Source organism: Pholis gunnellus, assembly GCF_910591455.1.
Source record: "Pholis gunnellus genome assembly, chromosome: 4".
NCBI lineage: Eukaryota > Metazoa > Chordata > Actinopteri > Perciformes > Pholidae > Pholis > Pholis gunnellus.
This window is the reverse complement of record NC_136530.1, coordinates 8551455-8573441: the sequence shown is the minus strand read 5'-3', so window position 1 is coordinate 8573441 and position 21987 is coordinate 8551455. Positions and strand designations below refer to the sequence as shown.

General features: G+C 42.2%; 3 protein-coding genes and 1 long non-coding RNA gene across 8 annotated transcripts in view; all 4 read left to right on the top strand.

The window, feature by feature from the left end:
- osbpl9 (oxysterol binding protein-like 9) overlaps positions 1 to 6395 on the top strand; it is a 28932-nt gene extending 22537 nt beyond the window's left edge. For all 5 annotated transcript variants that reach the window (XM_079157873.1, XM_079157872.1, XM_079157876.1 and 2 more), the window contains 13 exons: positions 660 to 819; positions 1064 to 1176; positions 1355 to 1473; positions 1638 to 1723; positions 1851 to 2031; positions 2372 to 2456; positions 2850 to 2960; positions 3072 to 3135; positions 3212 to 3352; positions 3459 to 3537; positions 3666 to 3757; positions 3872 to 4007; positions 4351 to 6395. In XM_079157873.1, the coding sequence (XP_079013999.1) occupies positions 660 to 819; positions 1064 to 1176; positions 1355 to 1473; positions 1638 to 1723; positions 1851 to 2031; positions 2372 to 2456; positions 2850 to 2960; positions 3072 to 3135; positions 3212 to 3352; positions 3459 to 3537; positions 3666 to 3757; positions 3872 to 4007; positions 4351 to 4425 (1442 nt within the window). In that variant the 3' untranslated portion in view covers positions 4426 to 6395. The remainder of the gene's footprint in view (positions 1 to 659; positions 820 to 1063; positions 1177 to 1354; positions 1474 to 1637; positions 1724 to 1850; positions 2032 to 2371; positions 2457 to 2849; positions 2961 to 3071; positions 3136 to 3211; positions 3353 to 3458; positions 3538 to 3665; positions 3758 to 3871; positions 4008 to 4350) is intronic.
- Positions 6396 to 7030: 635 nt separating this feature from the next.
- LOC306694847 lies at positions 7031 to 11585 on the top strand. Its single transcript, XR_013767056.1, has 14 exons — positions 7031 to 7045; positions 7533 to 7576; positions 7741 to 7788; positions 7970 to 8020; positions 8389 to 8429; positions 8618 to 8670; positions 8867 to 8957; positions 9654 to 9693; positions 10081 to 10120; positions 10504 to 10549; positions 10727 to 10779; positions 10956 to 10985; positions 11209 to 11261; positions 11477 to 11585. It is a non-coding gene; the product is annotated as an uncharacterized lncRNA (long non-coding RNA).
- A 378-nt stretch (positions 11586 to 11963) lies between these two features.
- On the top strand, positions 11964 to 16936 carry tor3a (torsin family 3, member A). The gene is made up of 6 exons (XM_079157885.1): positions 11964 to 12262; positions 12433 to 12558; positions 13482 to 13747; positions 14506 to 14681; positions 15244 to 15368; positions 15709 to 16936. The coding sequence occupies exons 1-6, from the start codon at positions 12097 to 12099 to the stop codon at positions 15954 to 15956; spliced, it is 1107 nt and encodes a 368-aa protein (XP_079014011.1). The 5' UTR covers positions 11964 to 12096; the 3' UTR covers positions 15957 to 16936.
- Positions 16937 to 17525: 589 nt separating this feature from the next.
- On the top strand, positions 17526 to 21987 carry calr (calreticulin). The gene is made up of 9 exons (XM_079157884.1): positions 17526 to 17728; positions 18288 to 18389; positions 19122 to 19325; positions 19565 to 19659; positions 19778 to 19987; positions 20150 to 20263; positions 20601 to 20744; positions 21415 to 21507; positions 21668 to 21987. The coding sequence occupies exons 1-9, from the start codon at positions 17635 to 17637 to the stop codon at positions 21902 to 21904; spliced, it is 1293 nt and encodes a 430-aa protein (XP_079014010.1). The 5' UTR covers positions 17526 to 17634; the 3' UTR covers positions 21905 to 21987.

Sequence of the window (21987 nt, the reverse complement as noted above, 5' to 3'; positions counted from 1 at the left end):
AATTTCAAACTTCACCTTTTTATTTTATCTTGCCTTCAACATGAAAATCTTCTTACTTGTACTACAATAAATGTGTTCCATTGCTCATATTCTGGTAAACATCAACAGCTTCAACAGGAAGGAGATACGATTGTATCATAATTTGGAGGAAGAACAGTGTGGGTCCTTATCAGAATATCTTTATTTATCGTTAGATCCTCTAATGTACAAGCTAATGTAACAAGAAGTCAACCAAAAGAGCAAATGTAATGATAACATGAATTATTACTGTACTCCAAGCCCTGAGTGCTGTGTCAACGAACATATTAAATTAAAACGCCAAGTAGAAAAGCACAGCAAGGTTCATGTTTGCGTTCTGTGCTGAGGCAGCAGTATTAAAATGCTGCACTGTGCACTAAGGAGGCAGGCTGTGTGCTCGAGAGCACTGTCAATATGCTCTGCAGAGGAAGCCGTCGCTACGTTAAAGACGGTTACTTTCCACAGCCAGCTGGACCCGGGTCAGAAAGGAACGCTTTAATCGGACAGTATTATATTGATTTGACCATGACCTGTACACTGAATGAATAAGGAAGCCTTATTGAGTTGATGCATGAAATGAAAATGCTGCAAGAGAGAGAGCTGACATGACAGACAATTTGTTTTCTTTCCTCCTCTATCAGGGAGTGGCCCGTCAGGCCCCAGCAGCGGCATGGCCTCCCCCTCTCACATTCCCCTCCCCTCGCACTCGGTGCCAGACTTCTCTTATTCCTCCAGCGAGGATGAGTTCTACGATGCTGACGAGTTCTACCAGAGCAGCACTTCCCCCAAACACTGCATAGAGTGAGTATAGCATCACTCCCCCCCTGTAGCCAGCACCACATACAGTGAATCTATTGTTTCCAATAACTTGAAAGCAACACTTTAATGATAGCGTTTAACAGGTCAGGGGTGGGGGGGAATGCTGCCTCGTGCAAATAATCATTAAGTCAAGAGAGGTTTGCGACACGACTTGTCGTGAATTTCCTCTCACTCTTCTGTGTGCTGCTTCCTGTCTCCTTGTCAACTCCCTGTATCTCCTCCTCAGTCCCTCAGGGCCTCAAGCTGCCTCGCTTCTCACCAATGAAGCAACGGCATTGAAACGACCGAACACCACCGAGTCCATGAACTCGTCCATGTCCAACGGCACCACGGATGCAGGTAAAAAGGGAAAGCACGCACGACGGCGCGCACACAAATGTATAACAACAAAAACACTAAGCTGGAGCTGGTATGGTAATACAGTTATTACTATTAATCACATCTGGTTTTGTGAAAAGACCGGGAACGTAATGTTATTACAGCCAAGTGAGACTTGTCCTTCTGCTGTCGTCTGCAGACCAGTTTGACAGCCACGATGACCGCGATGACGACGGAGAGGGCGAGTCTGTGGAGGAGCACAAGAGCGTCATCATGCACCTTCTCTCTCAAGTTCGTTTGGGCATGGACCTCACGAAGGTAAAGACCCCTGACCACCATCACTTAGTTATGAGTCTGTATTTCTCTCGCTGCAGTGCTCCTTTATCCTCTTATTCACCAACATCATCTGCGCAAGCGGCTTTCTATCGAACAACCCACGCAGCAACAGTTGTACAATTGTTCTCCTTCGTTATATTTCACAGGTGGTCCTGCCCACTTTCATCCTAGAGAGGAGATCTTTGTTAGAAATGTACGCAGACTTCTTTGCACATCCAGATGTATTTGTAAGGTAAGGGTCATCTCTCTCTCTCTCTCTCTCACTGGTGCGAGCTCTGGCATCCGCACAGATTTTTAAATTCATTCACAGATGGTAAAATATGAAGTAGTTTAACTTCGTTTTGTGTGACTTCCGCTAGTATCGCCGAGCAGCTGGAGGCCCGGGATCGCATGGTTCATGTGGTGAAGTGGTACCTGTCAGCTTTCCATGCAGGGAGGAAAGGTTCAGTGGCCAAGAAACCTTACAACCCCATCCTGGGGGAAGTCTTCTACTGCCACTGGGATCTGCCCAGCGAAACAGAGGAGCCGTCCCCACACACGGTGAGAGCACATTTTACACCTTAGATTAATGTCGCACGAAACAAAACTTTCACACATCTGTGAAAAAGTTCGTGTTTATGCCGGATTTATTGTGAAGAAGGTACCACTTCATATTGAAAAAACAAGCTGTCACTTAAGCTAAAGTTTTGTTGTTGGCCTGTTAAGCTGATTGAGACTCTGTATTTGGTTATACAAATAACACTAAATTGAACAAACTTTGTTCTTATTCCGTGAAACCGGTTTCCTTTTATGTACATTGCTACACACACAACACCTTTTTCCAGTTTTGCATATTTGTAACCTGGTAAAACTTGTTTATTTTGACTCCTCCACCCTCCAGGAGACGGTATCAGAAGGTCCAGTACCGTGGTCTTCATCCAACAGTGTGTGTTTTGTGGCAGAGCAGGTCTCTCACCACCCACCCAGTAAGTGTGGATCCTGTTTATTTTATGATTTTGTTTTATAGATGCAGTGTATGTAGGACTTTTAGCCATAACTAATTTGCAGACCATGTATCTGGTTAGAAAAAGAAGAAAGTGTCGTAGTGACTCCTTTACTTCTAAGGGATTACAAAGCAAGTCTGCGACAACCCTTTCACATGTAGTGTCGAGAAAAAAGTGACCAGCACCCACTTATATTTTAGATCCTTTCTCATTGCCTTTTAGAGGTCAAAGAATATACATAAAGCAAAGTATATAGGCTGTTGATCACATGTTAAATTAAGATATCTTGATCTTAAAAATGTAAATGAAATTGTTAAAGACTCAAGCTTACTGCATGTTTGCTTCATTTTCTGGACTCTTCTCTCCTTTCTGTAGTTTCTGCATTCTACGCAGAATGTTTAAATCAGAAGATCCAGTTCAACGCTCACATCTGGACGAAGTCTAAGTTCTTAGGCATGTCCATAGGTGTGCACAATATCGGCCAAGGTACTTAAGAGCGCTGCTTCACACACTCCAAAATATGATTATTGTTTTTCTACACCCTCTACTGTCACTACGTCATGTAGTTGTAGTGATTATTTGCTGGTCTTGTTTCAGGTTGCGTGTCGTGTTTGGAGCACGATGAGCATTACATCCTCACCTTCCCTAACGGATACGGCAGGTGCGTGTTGCTATATTCCTGCGTATATTTCTGGTCATTAATATGTGCGTCACTGATCCTGAGCCCGTCTGTCCAGGTCGATTCTGACCGTGCCGTGGGTGGAGCTGGGTGGGGAGTGCAACATCTCCTGCTCCAAGTCGGGCTACAGCGCTACCATCATGTTCCACACCAAACCCTTCTACGGAGGAAAGAAGCACAGGATAACCGCTGAGATTTTGTAAGAGGAAAATGATTGCACATCAGTTTTTAATCACAGTTCAAAGACTGATTATGTATGAAAGAGTCTGACCTTTTTTTTTATTTTTTTTCTATCTCTCTTTCAGTGCACCTAATGATAAGAAGTCCTTCTGCTCCATTGAAGGAGAATGGAACGGAGTGATGTATGCCAAGTCGGCAACTGGAGTGAGTCTTTTCTTTATCTCTTCTTTTTCCCATGCCTACATTTAGTGTTGGAGACACTTGAATGCCTACTAAAGGAAAACGTTTAGCTATGAATAAACACACTAATATATGGATCTGTGTGATTCTAGGAGAACACAGTGTTCATAGACACTAAGAGGTTAGGCACCATTAAGAAGAAAGTGAGAAAGCTGGAAGACCAGCTTGACTACGAGTCCCGAAGGTGAGAAATTAAACTGCTCTTGCATACAATGGCGGACCTGCCTCGGATCAAGGAAAGAAGTCCCTCACTCAGAAACAAAACTCTTTTTTTATTTTCGCCCCTTCCATTCACCAGATTGTGGCGAGATGTGACGTTGAACTTGAAGCGGAGAGACATTGATTCAGCAACCGAATCCAAACACCGGCTGGAGGAGAAACAGAGAGCCGAAGCCAGAGAGAGGAAGGAGAACGAGCAGCAGTGGGAGACCAGGGTGAGACTGTCTGTTCTTCATCTACCAGAAGGAACAAGAACACTGTGTGATGATAGACTACACACTCACTCAATGCTGGGACATTAACCAGCATCTTTTCACCTTTTAAAGCTCCGTATATTCTTGCAACAGCATGGGGTTACATGAGGAAAAGAGAAACATTCAGTTATTTTCAAGTTAACAGATTGTGTCGTTGTCATATAACAGGAAATTGAAGGCATTCAACGCCTTTATTTTCCCTGGTAGACAAAATCAGTGTTAGAAATGTCAGATAATTGTGCAGTTTTATTTTAGGTTCAAATATTTGATTCTAAACGATGTTCTTGCTTGTGTGTTGCTGCAGCTATTCCACGAGGACGGGGAGTGCTGGGTCTACGACGAGCCTCTATTAAAGAGATTAGCCTCTCAGAGGCAGTGAGAGGACGACGCACACTCTGATACACACAGCATACATATATGCATAAAGAAATGCACACACAACAGAGTCTTCATAAGAACTCTTTTGCAAAGCCACTTCTTTCCCAAGCCTTGGAATGACTGATGATTGAATATGTACACAGCTTTGCGTTTGACTGTAAAACAACAATATGGAAATGAATGAAATCAAATGGAAAAAGCATTTAAGATGTAAACGTGAAAAACGAGTTAATGCTCCACTCCTTATTTGGGCAATTTCACTTCCACCGCCACCGATACCCACCACCCAGCCAAGACGGGACTCGGCAGTGCACAGTGAAGACGGGAGGGTTGGCACATCTCAACTCTGTGCGTCAACTTCACGACGGCACCGTCCATCAGCTCCACAGGACGAGCCAGAGCAGCACTCGTTTCCCTACACTTTTGGGGGGAGGGGGGAGGGGGCAAGGGGTGTGTCTGATTGATGGTTGATGGTGTTCAAATCAAATAAACCTTGACAAAGAAATCGGGGCTCTACATCTCAGGGAATCTGGTGACTGAGGAAAGAAAGCTGCTGCCCCCTCTGAGAGTCTGACAGCCTTATAACGGTGGAAGTGATGAATCTTAAAAGGGGCGGGGGAGAAATTCTCCGCTTGCCTGCAACTAGTTGTAACTGTTGTTTATATATAGATATACATATGATGGATATATAAATATATATTCTTTCTTTTTTTCTCTCTTTTTTTTTTTCAATGCTCTTTTTGTTTAATTTTCTTTCTGGCAATAGTGTAAAAAATATTTGAGGATGTGAACTTGATGGCTTTACATTTTTAGGAATCGTTCCATTTACCCTTTTGGTGTTTTGCGTTCCCGTTTCAGGTCAACGTCGTCGCCCATTTGGTCCTTCACACTGTTCACAAGTAAAGCCCGACACAAGCCATAGCATCTGAACTCACTGATTGGGAGAGTTGTGATAGATTTGTGGAATATATGCAATAAAGAGATCATTGACATTGCTTGTTCAAAGGACAAATTTGGGTGTCCATTATGCCAAAAAGATTTAGATAAAAGGCTAAAGGGACTTTCTCTCTGGACAGAACAAACACTCCTCTGACAATGTTTCCATGTTACCTGAAGGCGTTTATGAACAAATGATTGTTTGCATATTTTTGTCTTTCTGGATTGCTGGTTCATGATGACGTAAGACTAGGACTGAGTCTGTAAAAGTCTCCCGGTTTCCTCTCCAAAACCACAGACGTCGGACTGGCTCACCTTGATGGTTCGCGTGTTGTCCCGGGATGAGGAGAGTGAAAACAAGGAACCAGAGTAGACTTTTGAAAGACTGCGGCTTTGAGTCCACACTGTTTTGCCGGTTCTGTTCTCCCGTCAACTTCATTTTCTTTGTCCAATAATTTGTTTAGATCACCACATAGAGGGCCATATTTATCCTACTGTACACCGCTCCTTTCTTAAACATTCACTCTCTTATTTACAGCTACATAGATTGGATATAAATGCAATGATATTTGGATGAAAGTCAGAAATAATAAACAATTTTCACCTGAAGATGCTCAAGAATATCTCTCAGTGCAGCTCACGTCAGAGACGAATCTGGTCGATTTCAATGAATATGAACCAAATATGAATCGAGGGACCTGTTGAAGGACCTATGAAGACAGACATATTCCTGGTGCTGTGTGTATGAAAAACCTGCTGGTGAATTTAATCCTCTTAAGCATACAAAAATGCCTTTAGAAACGAGCCAAATTAAATTCAGTGTCCAAGCTAAATTTGTTAGTTTTGATTTTGTTTTTTCCTCCATGGTATGTCTTTGTAAATTATATTGAATCGAGGCCTTGCCATACATTTCAGTATCACTCAGTATCGCCTGATAGAGAGCAATCAAGATGTATTTTTTATTTTAATTTTGATCATAACCATTGATTGTATCAGATTTTCCTGTTTATTGATGCATAATATTAAATCTCCATGAGTTTATTCCTGCGAGATATTGTCTTGGTTATTTCAAATGAGCTTTGCCTCAAGTCTGATCTTCAGAACATTGTGACAGACGTCAGAGAGGAAAGACTACATGACAGCTGTATTAATGGTCCAGAAACCAACAGTACTATAAGCTACAAAAACACTAACTGGTGTCAATTAAACTACATCAATTAGGTCAAACAAAACTGCATTTATGAACATGGACAATACAATCTTCATATTCTTAAAACTAGATTTTGAAACTGGTTTTCTCTACAATACATAGCCAGACGAAGATAAGCTAAAATTACGGGACCAGCCTTACTTGATGTTGTGCATGAATTCCCTAAAAAATGTGTAGTTAATTCAATTATGAAAAAACAATTGAAACACTTTGAACCTGGGTCTTTTGGGTCCATTATGTGAGTATAAGCTCAGTAACATAAAATCAATACACGGACCGTAAGTGATTATGTATATGTTTAATAATAATAACTATATATATAATAAATACTTTTAAAAACAGTATTATATTATATGACACGATTGGCCAGCAGGGGCACTAGCCACTGAACTATTTTTCCCATCAGCCATTGCGACATGTCCTATAAAAGCGGTCCGCACCCGGAGATAGTCCTCAATCTTCGGCTGCTCAACTGGTAACTATGACCTGAACTTAAAGAGCGCATGTCTTGTCTTACTTTATTGTAGTGACGTTATTTATATTTACCAGTGACACCAGGTGGAGACAAGCTATTTATATGTCCATTATTGTGGTCACGTGCTGTCTATTTTTCGTTCAATGTGTCTTTGAAGGAAGTGATAACTTTAGTAGCAGGCCTCTACCACGTGCCTCACTGCGATGCTAATATGCAAACGAGCTAATCTTCCTCTTATCCAATAAGAGCAACATTGCTGCAGCATTCCCATGACTATATGATGAAATAAATGTTGGTAGGGACATCTGATTAAGCATGATGAATGCCAACATCTCTGACTGTATGGGACAAAGCCTGCTTCTAGTCTGGCTTTAGTTAGCTGCACCGCTAGTGGGCTGTTAGCTGCTGCGTGTACAGTACGTGGCAGGAGAAGATGCATTTTTAAACTACATTATTCAACTCTAAAATGCAATTTATTTTCTTACAGGCCGTCCGATAGAATCACTACAAAATGAAGATGGAGTTAAGATGGTAAGCAAGCAGAAATCTCTTCTATAGCACATTTAATTAGGGTAGTTAACACACTCTTAGGGTTAAGTAACTGCAGTATAATTGACTTTCAGTTTCACTTAATTCATAATTGCAAAAGATAAAAAACTGAGTTCTATGTAACTTAAAGTGCTTCTTTCCTTCAGGTTGAGAAAGAAGTCTGTAAGCTGTGAACGACTCTGCATACTATGCTGGTAAGCTGCTCTTCTTTTTAGAAAAATGAATTCTACTTCAGTTGGAAGTCTGTGATGTTTCAAGAGTAGTGGACAGATGTGATTTCTGAGAATTTTTTTACCCTGAGACTTTCAGTTTAGCTATAAGTTTGTCTCCATATGACCACCATGGTACTAAAGTGTGGTGTGTTTGTGTCAACAGGTGTCTCGAAAGTTGAGCGCCATGCATGAAGCAAAGGCAGAAGCAATTGAGGTGAGGCTCCATTAACTTAAAAATCATAGTTGAGATGGATTTATGCTTCTCTGAGGTGTGTTTATTTTCATAGTTACAATTTGTCATTTTCAACCAGCCACACTTGAGCTTTTGGCCCTCTAAGCATGCAGACTTAAACATTAAGATATCTGCTGTGGCTGTTCCCGCCACATCAACACACCCAGAGAAGCATCGGTCCGCCTCTTATTCTCCTCGTGCTGCTGTGATGACATTATTTGCTACTCTCGACAAGATGGATGACGATACTTTCAACCCACCAGTTGACTTATCTGAGGCACAGAAGACGTGTTGCCTTCAGGTTTCGAGATTATAGCTTTGATTTGCTCATTATTTGTGTTTCCCTGCAGGTGGTTCACCTTGACCGTTCAATGACTCGTCATTGCAGAAGGTAATGCATTAAGTCATTTTACCCAGCATTCCTCTTAAAACAAACTGTCAATGATGCTTTTGTTTAAAAAACAATTGGGAATCTCTCTGAGAAGTGTGAAAGACAACTTTTAACTGAGTCAGTGCTGACTAAGATAAGCCTTCATATTAAAACGGGAGCTCTTTCTAATAACTGGTCTTGACTTGCAGGTGGTCCTCTGTCCTTGGCTGAAGTTTAATTTACTTACTTGGATCAGTAGATGGTGAGTGAGATTCTGTGCTTAAAGTACATTCATAATTAAAATCTCAGCTGATATAATGATGAAAGCATAGTTCAGCAGATTTAACCATGAAGATTATGCGTTTTGTCTTTCGCTCCTATCTGATGTGTCGGCCTCTAAAACCAGTGAGGCCACTTGATTTCTACACAGCTTTTTAAAACTTATTCTCAATTTTCAGGAACAACTATTTTTCCCATCAGCCATTGCAACGTCTCCCATAAAAGCGGGCCACACCCTCCAAGAGTCCTCACTCTTTGGCTGGTCAACTGGTAACTATGACTTTAACTTAAAGAGCGCATGTCTTACTTTATTGTATTGACATTATTTATATTTGCCTGAGACACCAGGTGGTCACGTGCTGTTTTTCTTTTTTTTCTTTTTTTTTTTTTCTTAGCTCAATGCGTCTTTGAAGGAAGTAATAACTTTAGTAGCAGGCCTCCACCACGTACCTCACTGTTATGCTAATATGCAAATGAGCCAATATTCCTCTTACCAAATGAGAGCAGCCTTGCTGCAGCATTCCCATGACTATATGATGAAATAAATGTTGGTAGGGACATCTGATTCAGCATGAAGAATGCCAACATCTCTGACTGTATGGGACAAAGCTTGCTTCTAGTCTGCGTTTAAAAAAATAATTTAGCATCTCTCTGACAAGAGTGAACAAGAACTTTGGACTAAGATAAGCCTTCATATTAAAACGGGACCTCTTTCTGAAGACTTGACTTGCAGGTGGTACTCTGTCTTTGGCTCAAGTTTAACTTACTTGGATCCATGTAGCTTTTGTGCTTAAAGTACATTCATAATTAAAAACTCATCTGATATGATGATGGCATAATGCAACAGTCTAAACCATGAGGATTATGTAGTTGTCTTTCGCTCCTATTTGATGTGTCGACCTCTAAAACCAGTGAGGCCACTTTATTTCTACACAGCTTTTAAAAATGTATATTCTCCATTTTCAGGAACAACGATGTCACCGACTCTCCTAAAGGCCAAGTGAAGGTGAGTTTAAAGCCTCAAGCCGAAGGATTCTTAATGGCACTTTGTACACAGCAGCCATTTTGACATATTCAGTAATGTCAGTGAACACAGATAGTGTTGAAAAAACATTTAGTGTCAGAGCTGCTCCTGTGAGCCAGCATGTGCAATACCAGGGTCCATCTACATGAACAGGGCCACAATAACATGTTAACCCTGCAATGAGGTGTCAAAATGGCTGCTGTGAAAAGGCCTATGATTGACACAATGATGAGAGCATAGTTCAGCAGATTTAACCATGAAGATTATGCGTTTTGTCTTTCGCTCCTATCTGATGTGTCGGCCTCTAAAACCAGTGAGGCTGTTTGATTTCTACACAGCTTTTTAAAAATGTGTGTTCTCCATTTTCAGGAACAACGGTGTCACTGGTGGTCCAAAAGGCAAAGTGAAGGTGAGTTTACAGGCTGAAGTAAAAGGATCCTTAATGGGCACATATTCACAGCAGCCATTTTTACATGTGCAGTAATGTCTGCAGATGGTGTTAAAATAGAAATATTGTCTTTAGTGTTGGTGCCATTCCTGTGAGCCAGGATGTGCTATGCCCTGGCCCATCTAAATGGAACAGGGCCATAATGTTAATGCATGCAAAATGGCTGCTGCGGAAGGGTCCCATGGTGCTTGATACAATGATGAGAGCATAGTTCAACAGACTAAACTATGGTGATTATGATGCATTTGTCTTTCGCTCCTAGCTGATGTATCAAATGCAGTTGTCATTTAGCCCTTTGTGTTGAATACAAAAGATGATAACAAATCTCTTCTCTTCCTATCCAGACATGTAAAACCTTCCTGCTGGAAATCTTGAGACAGCCCTGTGTTGGTAAGCATCATCTCACAGATTGGCTTCCTACAGCTAATGTCATTCAGATGTGATGATTTTGAATCAGGTCTCTGATCCTGTTGAGGATATTATAATTCAATCTGATCTGGATTGTTTATAGGAAAATAACTGAACTTTTTATTCACCTTAATTTACACGAAGCTCTTCTCCTTGCAGGTGAAATCAGATTGTGACAGTCGTGAGGACAACATTTCAGCAGATCTGCTGAGGTGAGAATACTAATCTGCCTGTAGAATAAACTATTGACTTGGGTTCAGTGATGTCTTAACAAATGTCTGACCTGAACTTCTATGTGGAAATTTTGTTACTGAGTAACCCAGTGAATTAAATCTTAATCAACCAGTCATTGATTTGTAATAAGTATTTTTATTTTCCTATTTCCCAGGAAGGAGCTGGATCTGTCAGACTGACCATGGTAAGCTTTTTAAGTCTGTCTTCTGGTCAGAGCTGAAGTTTCTGATAGTTGTGTGGCTGACATAAGCTCACCACTCTACCTGTGATGAAAAGATTCTGCCAAATGATATCTCATGATTATACTCCTACCGTTCCATTTTTTTCTGAGGCTGTGTGGTCCTAAACAGTTTTTGTGTCACTGTTTGCCCCGCTTTATTTTAATGAGAAATCTGTTTCCCCCCCAGAATGAATCTGGACGAAGTCGAAGTTCTTAGGCGTGTCCACGATATCTGCCAAGGTACTTAAGAGCGCTGCTTCACACACTCTAAAATATGATTTTTTTTTTTTGTTAAACTCGCCACTCTACCTGTGATGAAAAGATTCTGCCAAATGATATCTCATGATTATACTCCTACCGTTCCATTTTTTTCTGAGGCTGTGTGGTCCCTATACTGTTTTTGTGTCGCTGTTTGCGCCGCTTTATTTTAAAAAGAAATCTGTTTTCCCCCCCAGAATGAAGCCATGAAGTCCTTGATGACCTGAGGCCCAGTGGAGAACCTGAGGATATAAAGAAAGTTGTTTATGTTACATAATTGTGTCAATAAATGATCAAAACCAATGCTGCCTGTTCTCTTGAGAGTTTAATCTGCACTACTTTGATTATGTCCATATCTCCCAATTACTTGACATAAGTGGTGGCATGTAACTGAACAAGTTTGTTAAGCACACTAACGGAAGTGACTTGTATAGTTGCCGGAAATGATGCACTTAAGGACCGTTGCATATGATAACTATCCATAAATAGTCTCTACCTCAGGCTGTTGGATTAGAAAGACCGCCAGAGCACAAAACTATATTTTACTTTATACTTATGGGTTCTTTCGGCGGCTATTAAAATGTTACGATGCAGTTTTAAAAACCCGGAGCCCGAATGCAGTGATTCCCTCTGAAGACGGGCGGAGCTAGTTGAGCGCATGCGCCGTAGACTAGCTGGGAAAGCCGCCCCTCCTTCGCTACCATTGCAGGGGAGAGGGTTAAATATCCCCCAATAAACAGCCGTGTTAGAATAAACCGGAGAGCGTCAGCGCGTTGCTCTGTCCAGCTTCGACCGCCTCGGACCATCCTCTTCACCGATGTTTGTGCGGTGGTTGCTGCCTGTGCTCCTGGCTCTGTCCGCAGAGGCCGACTTCTTCCAATTCGACAGCATTTCCAATGTTTCTACTTACTATTTTAATTATATTTATTGCAATATATGGGAGGGGGATTGTCAGCCCAACCAGGACGATGCTACACAGCAAGGTAAGAGATGTCGGGAAAGCCTGTCGCAAGCTATGCAGCCTATTGCTTGTCCAATTTACCACAAATGGAAACATATCCGGTATACGCGCTGCATTACATTGTTGGCAATTTCCTCCTTGATTATCCTGACTTACACTATTGATGTATAACAGTCGTTGTCTTGATGTTAGCCGTTCCTACCAGGGACCTTTGGGCAGGTTTTTCTCAGGACTACACCAGCCTGCTACATCAGTGGTACTGTAGTCTGGGCCAGTGCTGTGAATCCGGAGACTGCAGGATAACCAACAACATCTCAGGTATCTCACTCCAGCTCGGTGCACGTGAGGGTCTGAGTGAGCTGCAGTCAGCATTAGTGTTAATCACATTTACTCTTTTATGACTTTTGTTGTTCTTCAGTGTCGTTACAACATGGTTAGTAGCTCAATATGTACCATTTCAGAAAGAGAATTGGACCTGGTGCTTATAACTATACTCTATTCTGTTCTATTATAGAGATGTACAGCTTTCTTTTAAAATGTAACATATGCAGCTTTTGAAGGTTTTTCTAACAATGACATCAGGATTATACAAGTTGCATTAATTGTCTTATTTTTGACTTGACATGGACTAACAATATACTGGGCAGCAAATGTTCTGCTTTCAATGGCAAACATTTAAATTAAAATATATTTTGAGGTAAATACGAGCCATGTCCACATACCAGATTAGGTATTAGACACTAAATAGGTTTAATTCAGTTTGAGAGCTTTTTCCACCCTGATAAGAAAAACGATACTGAAAGAATCTTTTTTTTATCATGGCATTAAAATGCCTTTTTTAGACATTAAGGAACGTGAGTAAAAGTCAAGAGACGGTACTCTAGCCGAAGGGATTCAGAATGCCTTGCTCTTTAGTGGTCCTGTTGTAGTTGCACCCATAAGAGGTCAGCAAGTTTAATTCCATTTATTAGCTGTTCAAATGCATAGTTAAATACTTTAGTTGTGTGCCATCAATGCCCTTTAACGTTGAATATAAGACGTTGAGAATTGTCACCAAATATTGTCTGACAAAGACTTCAGTTGAAAACTTGATGTTTATACAGAGGACACAAAGATACATGAAAACAGTTCTGCACCTTGCAGAACTTCCCAACTTAAAGTGAATAGCACTGTAACACTGCTAGGACTAATTATCTATCTGCTGCTGCCATTGTTACACTCTCTCCTGTGCACACGTGCAGGTCTGGCGAGAGACCTTCAGACGAAGCTCCACGGGCAGCACCTGGTTCAGTCTGTGGTTCTGAAAGCCATCCAGGGTTTCATCAAAAACCCAGAGTCCAACAAGCCGCTGACGCTCTCCTTCCATGGCTGGTCCGGCACCGGGAAGAACTTTGTCGCCCGGGTCATCGCCGATAACCTGTACCGCGACGGGGTGAAGAGCGAGTGTGTCCGACTGTTCATCGCCCCGTTCCACTTCCCGCATGCCAGGCTGGTGGACACATACAAGGTTAGACATGCAGAGCCCTCTTGGCACAGAGTTTATTGTCCTGTGCCAGAAACATGTTGTCAGTGTTCTTGGGACTCCCTGCTTGCTTATTTAGATGTGTAGTTTGTGTGTTGTACTTTTGCGTATCAATGATAACGGTCTGGACATCGAACATTGGTCCTATGCGTACTGAAATGTTTGGCTTTTTGGAACCTGGTGTTCGTCCAACCAGGTCTCAGGAGGTGCCAGCGTGGTCCCATCGACACACATTTTTACACAATCACTGAATTAGATTTCCAAATAATGTCGACACAGTGTTATGAAACAAATGAATCCAGATGTAACGGGGTATGATAACCTTTAAACCCTAATACTATCAAAGTCTGCAGAATCTGCCTACGTGGACATTTCTGCTATGTGACTTGACACGGTCTCCTTTATAAAGTAGATTTAGATGGTTAATGATAGAAATTAATCATAAAACATTTAATTTACCTTCTGTACCGTATGACTAAAGTGCAGTGGACAATGTGTCTTATTGTCCTATTACTTTAAACGATCTTTATAATATATAAAGCATTAATATAGCTAAAAAATATATATATATTTGTTCTGTAAAGATATAATGGAGTAATGTCTTCCTGAGCAGAGAATGAAGTCTCTCCCCCTCTGTAATAGATAGCAGTAGATATGCTCTCTCATATATAAGTGTAAATGATAGTATATATAAAGTCTGAACTGATTTTTAATTGTGGTTTGGTCTTCCTCTCTGTTTCCAGGGCCAGTTGAGAGAGGCGATCCGGGACATGGTGCTACGCTGCCCTCAGACTCTCTTCATCTTCGACGAGGCTGAGAAGCTTCACCCAGGCCTCATTGATGCCATCAAACCCTACATGGATCACTACGACAACGTAGACGGAGTCAGCTACCGCAGAGCCATCTTCCTCTTCCTCAGGTTGGTTTGTATATCGGGCGCGTCCTGTCGGTTGAAGCTGGGTCAAAAACTCTGAATGTATTGCGCCTCTGTCGCTGGTATTCTGGCAGCTCATCTGAAATGAAGGATGTTCCTTCTCTTGTCTCCATTATTCCTCTTTATGGACTTTTCATGTTTTCAATTACTCATGTCCGACTTCTTCTGACGGATTATCTGTTCAGTCTAATATAGAAACGCATTTTTACAATACACGATGTAGGAGAGGCCTGGGATCAAAACATACAATATCACATGTTAAATATTCGTGTAAAATTCTCAAAGCTTACGAAAACTTTCAGGTGATTACACATAAGTGAAAACGTAGTATTATATTCTGCTAATAAATCCCCCTAAATCATACACACTGACCCTTTAAGTATAAAGTTCATGTATGCAAACAAAAAGTTTCATTATTTGCCAATCCTCACCTGTTACACTGATGCAGTGAACCAAACCAGAACCAAACAAAAACTAAATTCTCCATAAACGTCGTCAACCTCACAGATTTCCCGTCATGTTTTCTACGTGCCTCTTGTCTCCACAGTAATATTGGTGGAGCTACGATCAACGATGTAGCGCTGGACTACTGGCACTCCGGTCAAAATCGAGAGGACATTGGTATGGAAGACCTGGAGCATCGTCTACGAGCTGAAACTATGGAGTCTCGTGGTATGCTCTCTCAGCCGGTTTCCAGATGTTCAGCTCTCCTCAGCAGTTGTTTCATTGTAAACTTCAACTCTCTGCCATTTCAACCGAGGCAGGAAGTGAACCATATTTGTGTTACTGTGTGTGAGCTGCAAACCTTTTTCCGTGTGTGGTTTGGGTGGGTAAGAGTTAAAGTTACTCAACTCACCCAAGATAATTTGTTAAAGGCAAGCGTAGAGCTGCAGCCTGGAGTATTGATTCTTGGATCAGTGATAAAAGCAACCCCCTCGCAAGTCTTTTTTAGCTTAATACAAAACAGCTTTAATTGTGTTTGGGGATTTCTAAGCATGGTTCTCTTTCCCAGGTGGGTTCGCTCAAAGCGAGCTGATGTCTGGCCACTTGATCGACTTCTTCGTGCCGTTCCTGCCTCTGGAGTACCGCCATGTCAAGCTCTGTGCGCGGGACGCCTACGCAGCACGAGGCCTGGAGACGGATGAAGCTACGCTGGATGAGGTGGCCAAGGCGATGCTGTATGTCCCCAAAGAGGAGAGACTGTTCTCAGCACAGGGATGTAAATCCATCCCCCAGCGGATCAACTTCTTTCTCCCTTAGTAGGAGAGACAGACCGACAGACAGACAGACAGAGACCTGGAGGAGGTGTGAGATTGCTTTACCAGCCCATCTGCGTACAGAGCCACAGCGGAGATGTGTCCTCTCTGCTCTGCTCTACGTACTCTCCCCCCGACAGATACGACACGTGTCTGTCCAGGTCCCTCAGAGAAGGCCAGACAGCAGGACGGATCCAGTATAAAAGGGGAAAGCAGCTCGACTCATCCTGCGGACATGAGGTGTGCCAGACGGTCATCATGTGCAGTGTGGCTGCTCTTCTTCACCTGCCCGGTTTGATTCCTCACAGTATCACGACGGAGAATTAGACAGTTGTAATGGTTTTGCAGTGTATGTCATGGAGAGTTGCTGATACACTTTTTGTCTCATTATTTATGTCTGTTCACCTTGGCCAACGTCTTAGTTGCACTGTTTTTAAAGTTTACCTTCATACTTCTCGTGTTGCTTTTTGCCTGTAAAAGGTAGTGCTAAAATTAGCACAAATTATTTATTGACCAACCTGAGTTGTGCCATAGTTCAACATCTTACTGTCCCAGATTATTTGTGTGGAGTTGTTTGAATAAACATTTGATGGTAACGTACGGTAAATATTAAATGGCACTGTAGTGTGAACGGAGTGGATGTGTAACAGCTAACGTACGTGGTACTGTGATGCAAATGTTACTTGAAATTGTTACTGAAAATTTGAGTACACGCCTCAAAAGCAATAAATCTATTTGTGTATTTTGTGTAAATATGTTTAATAACCGTGCTTTTATTATATTTTTAATAGTCAGTTTCTATTGTTTCACAAGTCTTGGTGTCGTCGTCATTGCATAATGTGCTGCTGTTAATGTTGGGCATCGTTAACACATTTTTTTTTTCATTCACTGACTTGTTTCACGTACTCTCACACAGGTCTGAGGTTGTCTGCTTTAGTGCTTCCAGTGCCAAAGCTCAGGGTCATGTCACAAGAAGAACATGAAAAGAAATGTCAGAAAGGGTTTTATGAAAATAAACACAGTAAACCAACAGAAGTTTCTTTAATACATTCATTTAAGAGGATTCATTTGTCGAATAAACTTAAGCAATTGTAATGTCTTCGTGGTGCCTACCATCTATCTATTTCTTTAAATTGCAACAACAGCATGCAAGGGTGGTTAAAAAATAAAATAAAACATCCTAAACAAATCCAGAGCTCAACGGTTGTCAACATGAGAGAATGCACATTTGTGTTTCAAGGCAGCAAATGTCAAATTACAACATTTTCTCTATGTTCCAATACATTAAAAAAAAACTGATTTTACGTTGATTTTAACCCGTGACTCCATACATATATGATTCAGCTACGGCGCATCACTCTTCCTTGGGCGTGTATCAAGCAAACGCGTGGTCTGCTCCCATTGGCTACATCACTTATCCGTCCAGATTCCCTCCCCGCTGATTGGCCGAGACGAGTAACGCTTCCTCATTGAGGTTCAACGCCCTCGTCCAATCAGATTCAGACATCTGTTCCGAGCCGAGAGGAGAGCAGCGACAGCCTCTCAACGCTTTCCACTGTAACGTTACTGTATTAGAGACTGGACCGACGAACAACGCCTGCTCCGTCACATAGACAGATTACACAGATTAATTTGTATTTATAGTCGTAATTTCATTTGGCGCGGTGCTTCAGCTCGTCACAATGACATCTCTGTCGCTGCTTTTGTTGGCCGTTTCGGCCGCATCTGTACTGGCCGAGTCCACTGTGTATTTGCGAGAGCAATTTGAAGATGGGGGTGAGGTCCTTTTTCTATTTAATTATACCTAACGCTACATTATGTCATTTTATTTTTGCTGTGATTTGTTGAAACGTGTTAAATATATTAGATATCACAATACAAAATCAGTGCATGAGTTGGTTTGATTTGATTTTATATATGACCGCTCATAATTTGACCATGTATGTGTGTCTTACTGTATGCTTATAGTCCCATTTACATTGGCACCATTCATCTTTTGACCTGTCTCCCCTCCCTTCCTCCTCGTCCTCTCCACCCCCCCAAGCTGTCATCAAACCTTGCCTGTCTCCCCCTCCCCCCTCCTGCACATCTCTCCCGTGGTCATTCCCTGTTACCCTTCTTTACCTTATCTGTCTTGTTCTCGCACCACCGGCCTCACGACAAAAACAAGAGGTGTAGCTAGTGAAAGGTGCCCAGCCAATGCGTTGCATGCCTCTGCAGCGCAACCCATTCCTAGTGCACCTGCACGGGGCCGCATCATCGGTGGTGGATTAGCAGCCCGCGAGTGCGTTAACAGTGACTGCTGTGCAGCTGAAACCTACTCTTGTTTGTGCAGATGCCTGGAAGAGTCGCTGGGTGGAATCCAAGCACAATTCAGACTACGGCGAGTTGGTCCTGAGTGCAGGGAAGTTCTACGGGGATGCAGAGAATGACAAAGGTGAGTGGAAACCTTATTAAGTCGTATGCACCCACTGTGGATCAGTGCAAGGCGGTTAACACCCACGTTGTTTTGGGTGTGTTTTTGTAGATGAAGGGTGTGTATCCTGTTTGTCTGCGGTCTGTCTTTGAGGAGATTTAGGGAGTGATTTGAGCAAGACTAAGGATATAGTGGGATTCATTTAGGTTTTATTGTCGTCTTTAAACTGACCATAAATTCTGCAGTTGTTCATGTGACATTTGATGGTGGCACAATACAGAGAAAATGTAACAGAAGTACGTTTTTAGAAGTAAAATCAAAATCTACACTCCATCTCCCCGACTCCTGAGATTAGAGCTGGGGGTGAGTGACACTTTTTAACGTTGGAGCAGAGTTCAGATGACAGTGAACTAGTGACTGAGCCTGTGTGCTCACACAGTATGTCATTCTTGTTTGGGTTATTCTACCCAAATGAGATTACTCTGAATGTGGGGCGTCAAGCAGTGAATCTGAAATCACCATGGGTGCTGTCAGAGTGTCTCAGAGTCGCTCCATTATTCACTCTCTGTGGAGCAGCTCCACGATTCGACTCCACATGACATCATCGCAACAGGCTGCTGTAAAACCTGTTGAAATTCAGGCATTAAACATAATCTGAACAATTTAACAGAACGCCGGTGACTTAAACATAATGCCGGGGTCTTCCCTTAATGCAGATGCATTGCAGTAAGATTTTCTTTTTTTTCGCCGCAGGCCTGCAGACGAGCCAGGACGCCCGCTTCTACGCGTCGTCACACCGTTTTGATGACTTCAGCAACCAGGGCGAGCCTCTGGTCATCCAGCTCACTGTGAAACATGAGCAGAGCATTGACTGTGGCGGAGGCTACATTAAACTGTTCCCCTCGGGCCTCAACCAGGAGGACATGCACGGAGACTCCGTCTACAACATCATGTTCGGTGAGTGTGGATAGTTTCAACAGTGGAGCAAAGGACTCCGTCGCTTTCCTTTATTATGTCAGTGGACAGTACAAGTCATATGTAAGTCATCTTGACAATTTTGGTGGCACTTTTCTTCGCATTATGTTAAAAAGTGAGTTTAGATATTCCTTATCCCCTACCACCTTGTGTTTGCCTAGTTTCTACTCTTACGGATTGGATTCCACATTTTTTACTTATTTATTTGTTTGCCTGTTCAGGTCCCGACATTTGTGGCCCCGGCACAAAGAAGGTTCATGTCATCTTCAACTACCAAGGCAAGAACCATCTGATTAACAAAGACATCAGATGCAAGGTGAGAGATCAATAAATGGTTCTTTTTTTTTAACATTTACCTCACATTCTAAAGTTTTACATGTAAATCACTCATGAATCTAATGCGATCAGAATAACAATACTGTTCTACCTCACAGGATGACGAGTACACCCACTTGTACACACTGATTGTCAACCCTGACAACACTTACGAGGTCAAGATCGACAATAAGAAGGTTGAGTCCGGCAACCTGGAGGATGACTGGGACTTCCTGCCGCCCAAAAAAGTTAAGGACCCTGAAGCCAAAAAGCCAGAGGACTGGGATGACCGGGAGCAGGTTCCCGACCCCGACGATAACAAACCAGAGGTCAGCAGGCGTTAGCCACCCGAGAAATCGATTCCTTCGTATTTTTCATAATTCTTTTGGGGACATTTTTCTCCTACTGATCCACATTTATATTTTGCAGCAATAACTTAATTTGTGTGAAAGCCGTATGTGTTTTGAATGTCTTTCTTGTGTCTTTGGTAGGGCTGGGACAAGCCAGAGAACATCCCAGATCCCGATGCAAAGAAGCCCGATGACTGGGATGAAGAGATGGACGGAGAGTGGGAGCCACCTATGGTCGCTAACCCTGAGTACAAGGTAACGGCAAACATTTCTAACACTGAATATAAGTTGTTCTGTCAGTAGGTTACACTACTGCTGTGTCCAAAATAACTCTATCATACTCTATATGAACACCTTTTTTATGTGAGTGTCCAATATCTCAATATAACACATGCATACATGCGTCATACAGCGACCTCAACGATTCCCACAGTGTGACAAAAAATGTATTTTCCAGAGCAAGTACACCACTTTATGATATATATCCTACAGTGCAATTTTTCACCGTTCGATAGATATGAAAACTACACTTACCCAATCTACAAGTGGAGCATGAGTAAATAAAGGTGTGTGTGTGTGTGTGTGTTGATAGGGTGAGTGGAAGCCCAGTGAGATCAACAATCCCGCCTACAAGGGCAAGTGGACCCACCCTGAGACTGACAACCCGGAGTACACAGCCGATCCTGAGATCTATAAATACGACAGCATCGGCGTGATTGGACTCGACTTGTGGCAGGTAAGAAACGTACTGTAGCTGACCGTCTCAGTTACAGGCCCGGCACAATTAATCAACATTTTATCTAAAGCACAATTTGGCCTGCTGCTGTTTTTATAATCGCAGGAGGCGCAATATTTGTTCGAGGGTGAATTTGTGTCATAATACCATTTTAGATTAAATGTGGTCCTGCTGCAGAGATTTCCTGGCTGATCATATTCTACAGACTTAATAAAACGTCTGTGTTTGCTGCAGATACTCGCGACAATCGCACCATTAGCCTTTCAATGTGTTTTCAATGAAAATGAGACCTGTTCATTCCCTCTAATATCAAAGTCAAAGAAATTCATTCCACGTTGTTCAGCCCTACTGATTTACTGAATAACAAAGAAGGAATTCGCTAAAATGAACAACAACTATCTAGTATGTGAATTGTACTTTTAATTATAATCATCCAGGAAGAGGAACATTTTACTTGCACAGTAGACTTATGTTTAGTTAAAGACACTGTTAAGTTTTATGTTTTGAGTTTCTGGTTTGTTCACAAAATTGTTTTTATTCTATTTCAAATGTGAGATGCTATCTTAGAAATGAAGATGCTCCGGAGATAGAAGAAACTGTAACTTTTCTTTCGTTGGATTTGTTTGCATGAAGCACCTGACAGTGAAATGTGGACTTCTTTTTGATTTAGGTCAAGTCTGGCACCATCTTTGATAACTTCCTGATCACCAACGACCCAAACCTGGCGGAGGAAGTAGGGAACGACACATGGGGCAAAACTAAGGTCAGCCCAAAACTTTTATCTTAAGCCAGGCGTGTATCCCAATTTCCCCCAATTGAATTGCTTGGTGGGTGTAGCATTAAGTGAGGTTGTCTAGAGACAACCACTGTCACAAAGATCTGATCACGTGTTAATTAGTTGTTTTCATGTGAAACGTCTCCAGGATGCAGAGAAGAAGATGAAGGAAAGCCAAGAAGAGGAGGAGAGAAAGAAACGTGAGGAAGATGACAAGCAGAGGGGAGAGGAGGCAAAGGAGGAAGAAGAGGAGGAAGAGGAGAAAGAAGAGGAGGAGGAGGAGGGAGATGAAGAAGAAGAAGAAGAGGAGGAGGAGGAGGGGGAAGAAGAAGAGGAAGAAGAGGACGATGAAGGCACAGACTCTAAACTCAAGGACGAGTTATAAACTCCATGCAGGAACTAACTGTGTCAATGAGCCATTGGAACGAGGCTGGAGGCCGATGAGAGGATAGACCCTCATGACTGACA

What these genes read in the sequence shown, in the direction of transcription:
- tor3a (XM_079157885.1), top strand. Translation starts at nt 12,097, where the DNA reads ATGTTTGTGCGGTGGTTGCTGCCTGTGCTCCTGGCTCTGTCCGCAGAG. An exon ending in GCCATCTTCCTCTTCCTCAG is followed by an intron (nt 14,682 to 15,243) that starts GTTGGTTTGTAT and finishes TTGTCTCCACAG; the next exon opens with TAATATTGGTGGAGCTACGA. An exon ending in TGAAACTATGGAGTCTCGTG is followed by an intron (nt 15,369 to 15,708) that starts GTATGCTCTCTC and finishes TCTCTTTCCCAG; the next exon opens with GTGGGTTCGCTCAAAGCGAG.
- calr (XM_079157884.1), top strand. Translation starts at nt 17,635, where the DNA reads ATGACATCTCTGTCGCTGCTTTTGTTGGCCGTTTCGGCCGCATCTGTA. An exon ending in AGAGCAATTTGAAGATGGGG is followed by an intron (nt 17,729 to 18,287) that starts GTGAGGTCCTTT and finishes TTGTTTGTGCAG; the next exon opens with ATGCCTGGAAGAGTCGCTGG. An exon ending in GGATGCAGAGAATGACAAAG is followed by an intron (nt 18,390 to 19,121) that starts GTGAGTGGAAAC and finishes TTTTCGCCGCAG; the next exon opens with GCCTGCAGACGAGCCAGGAC.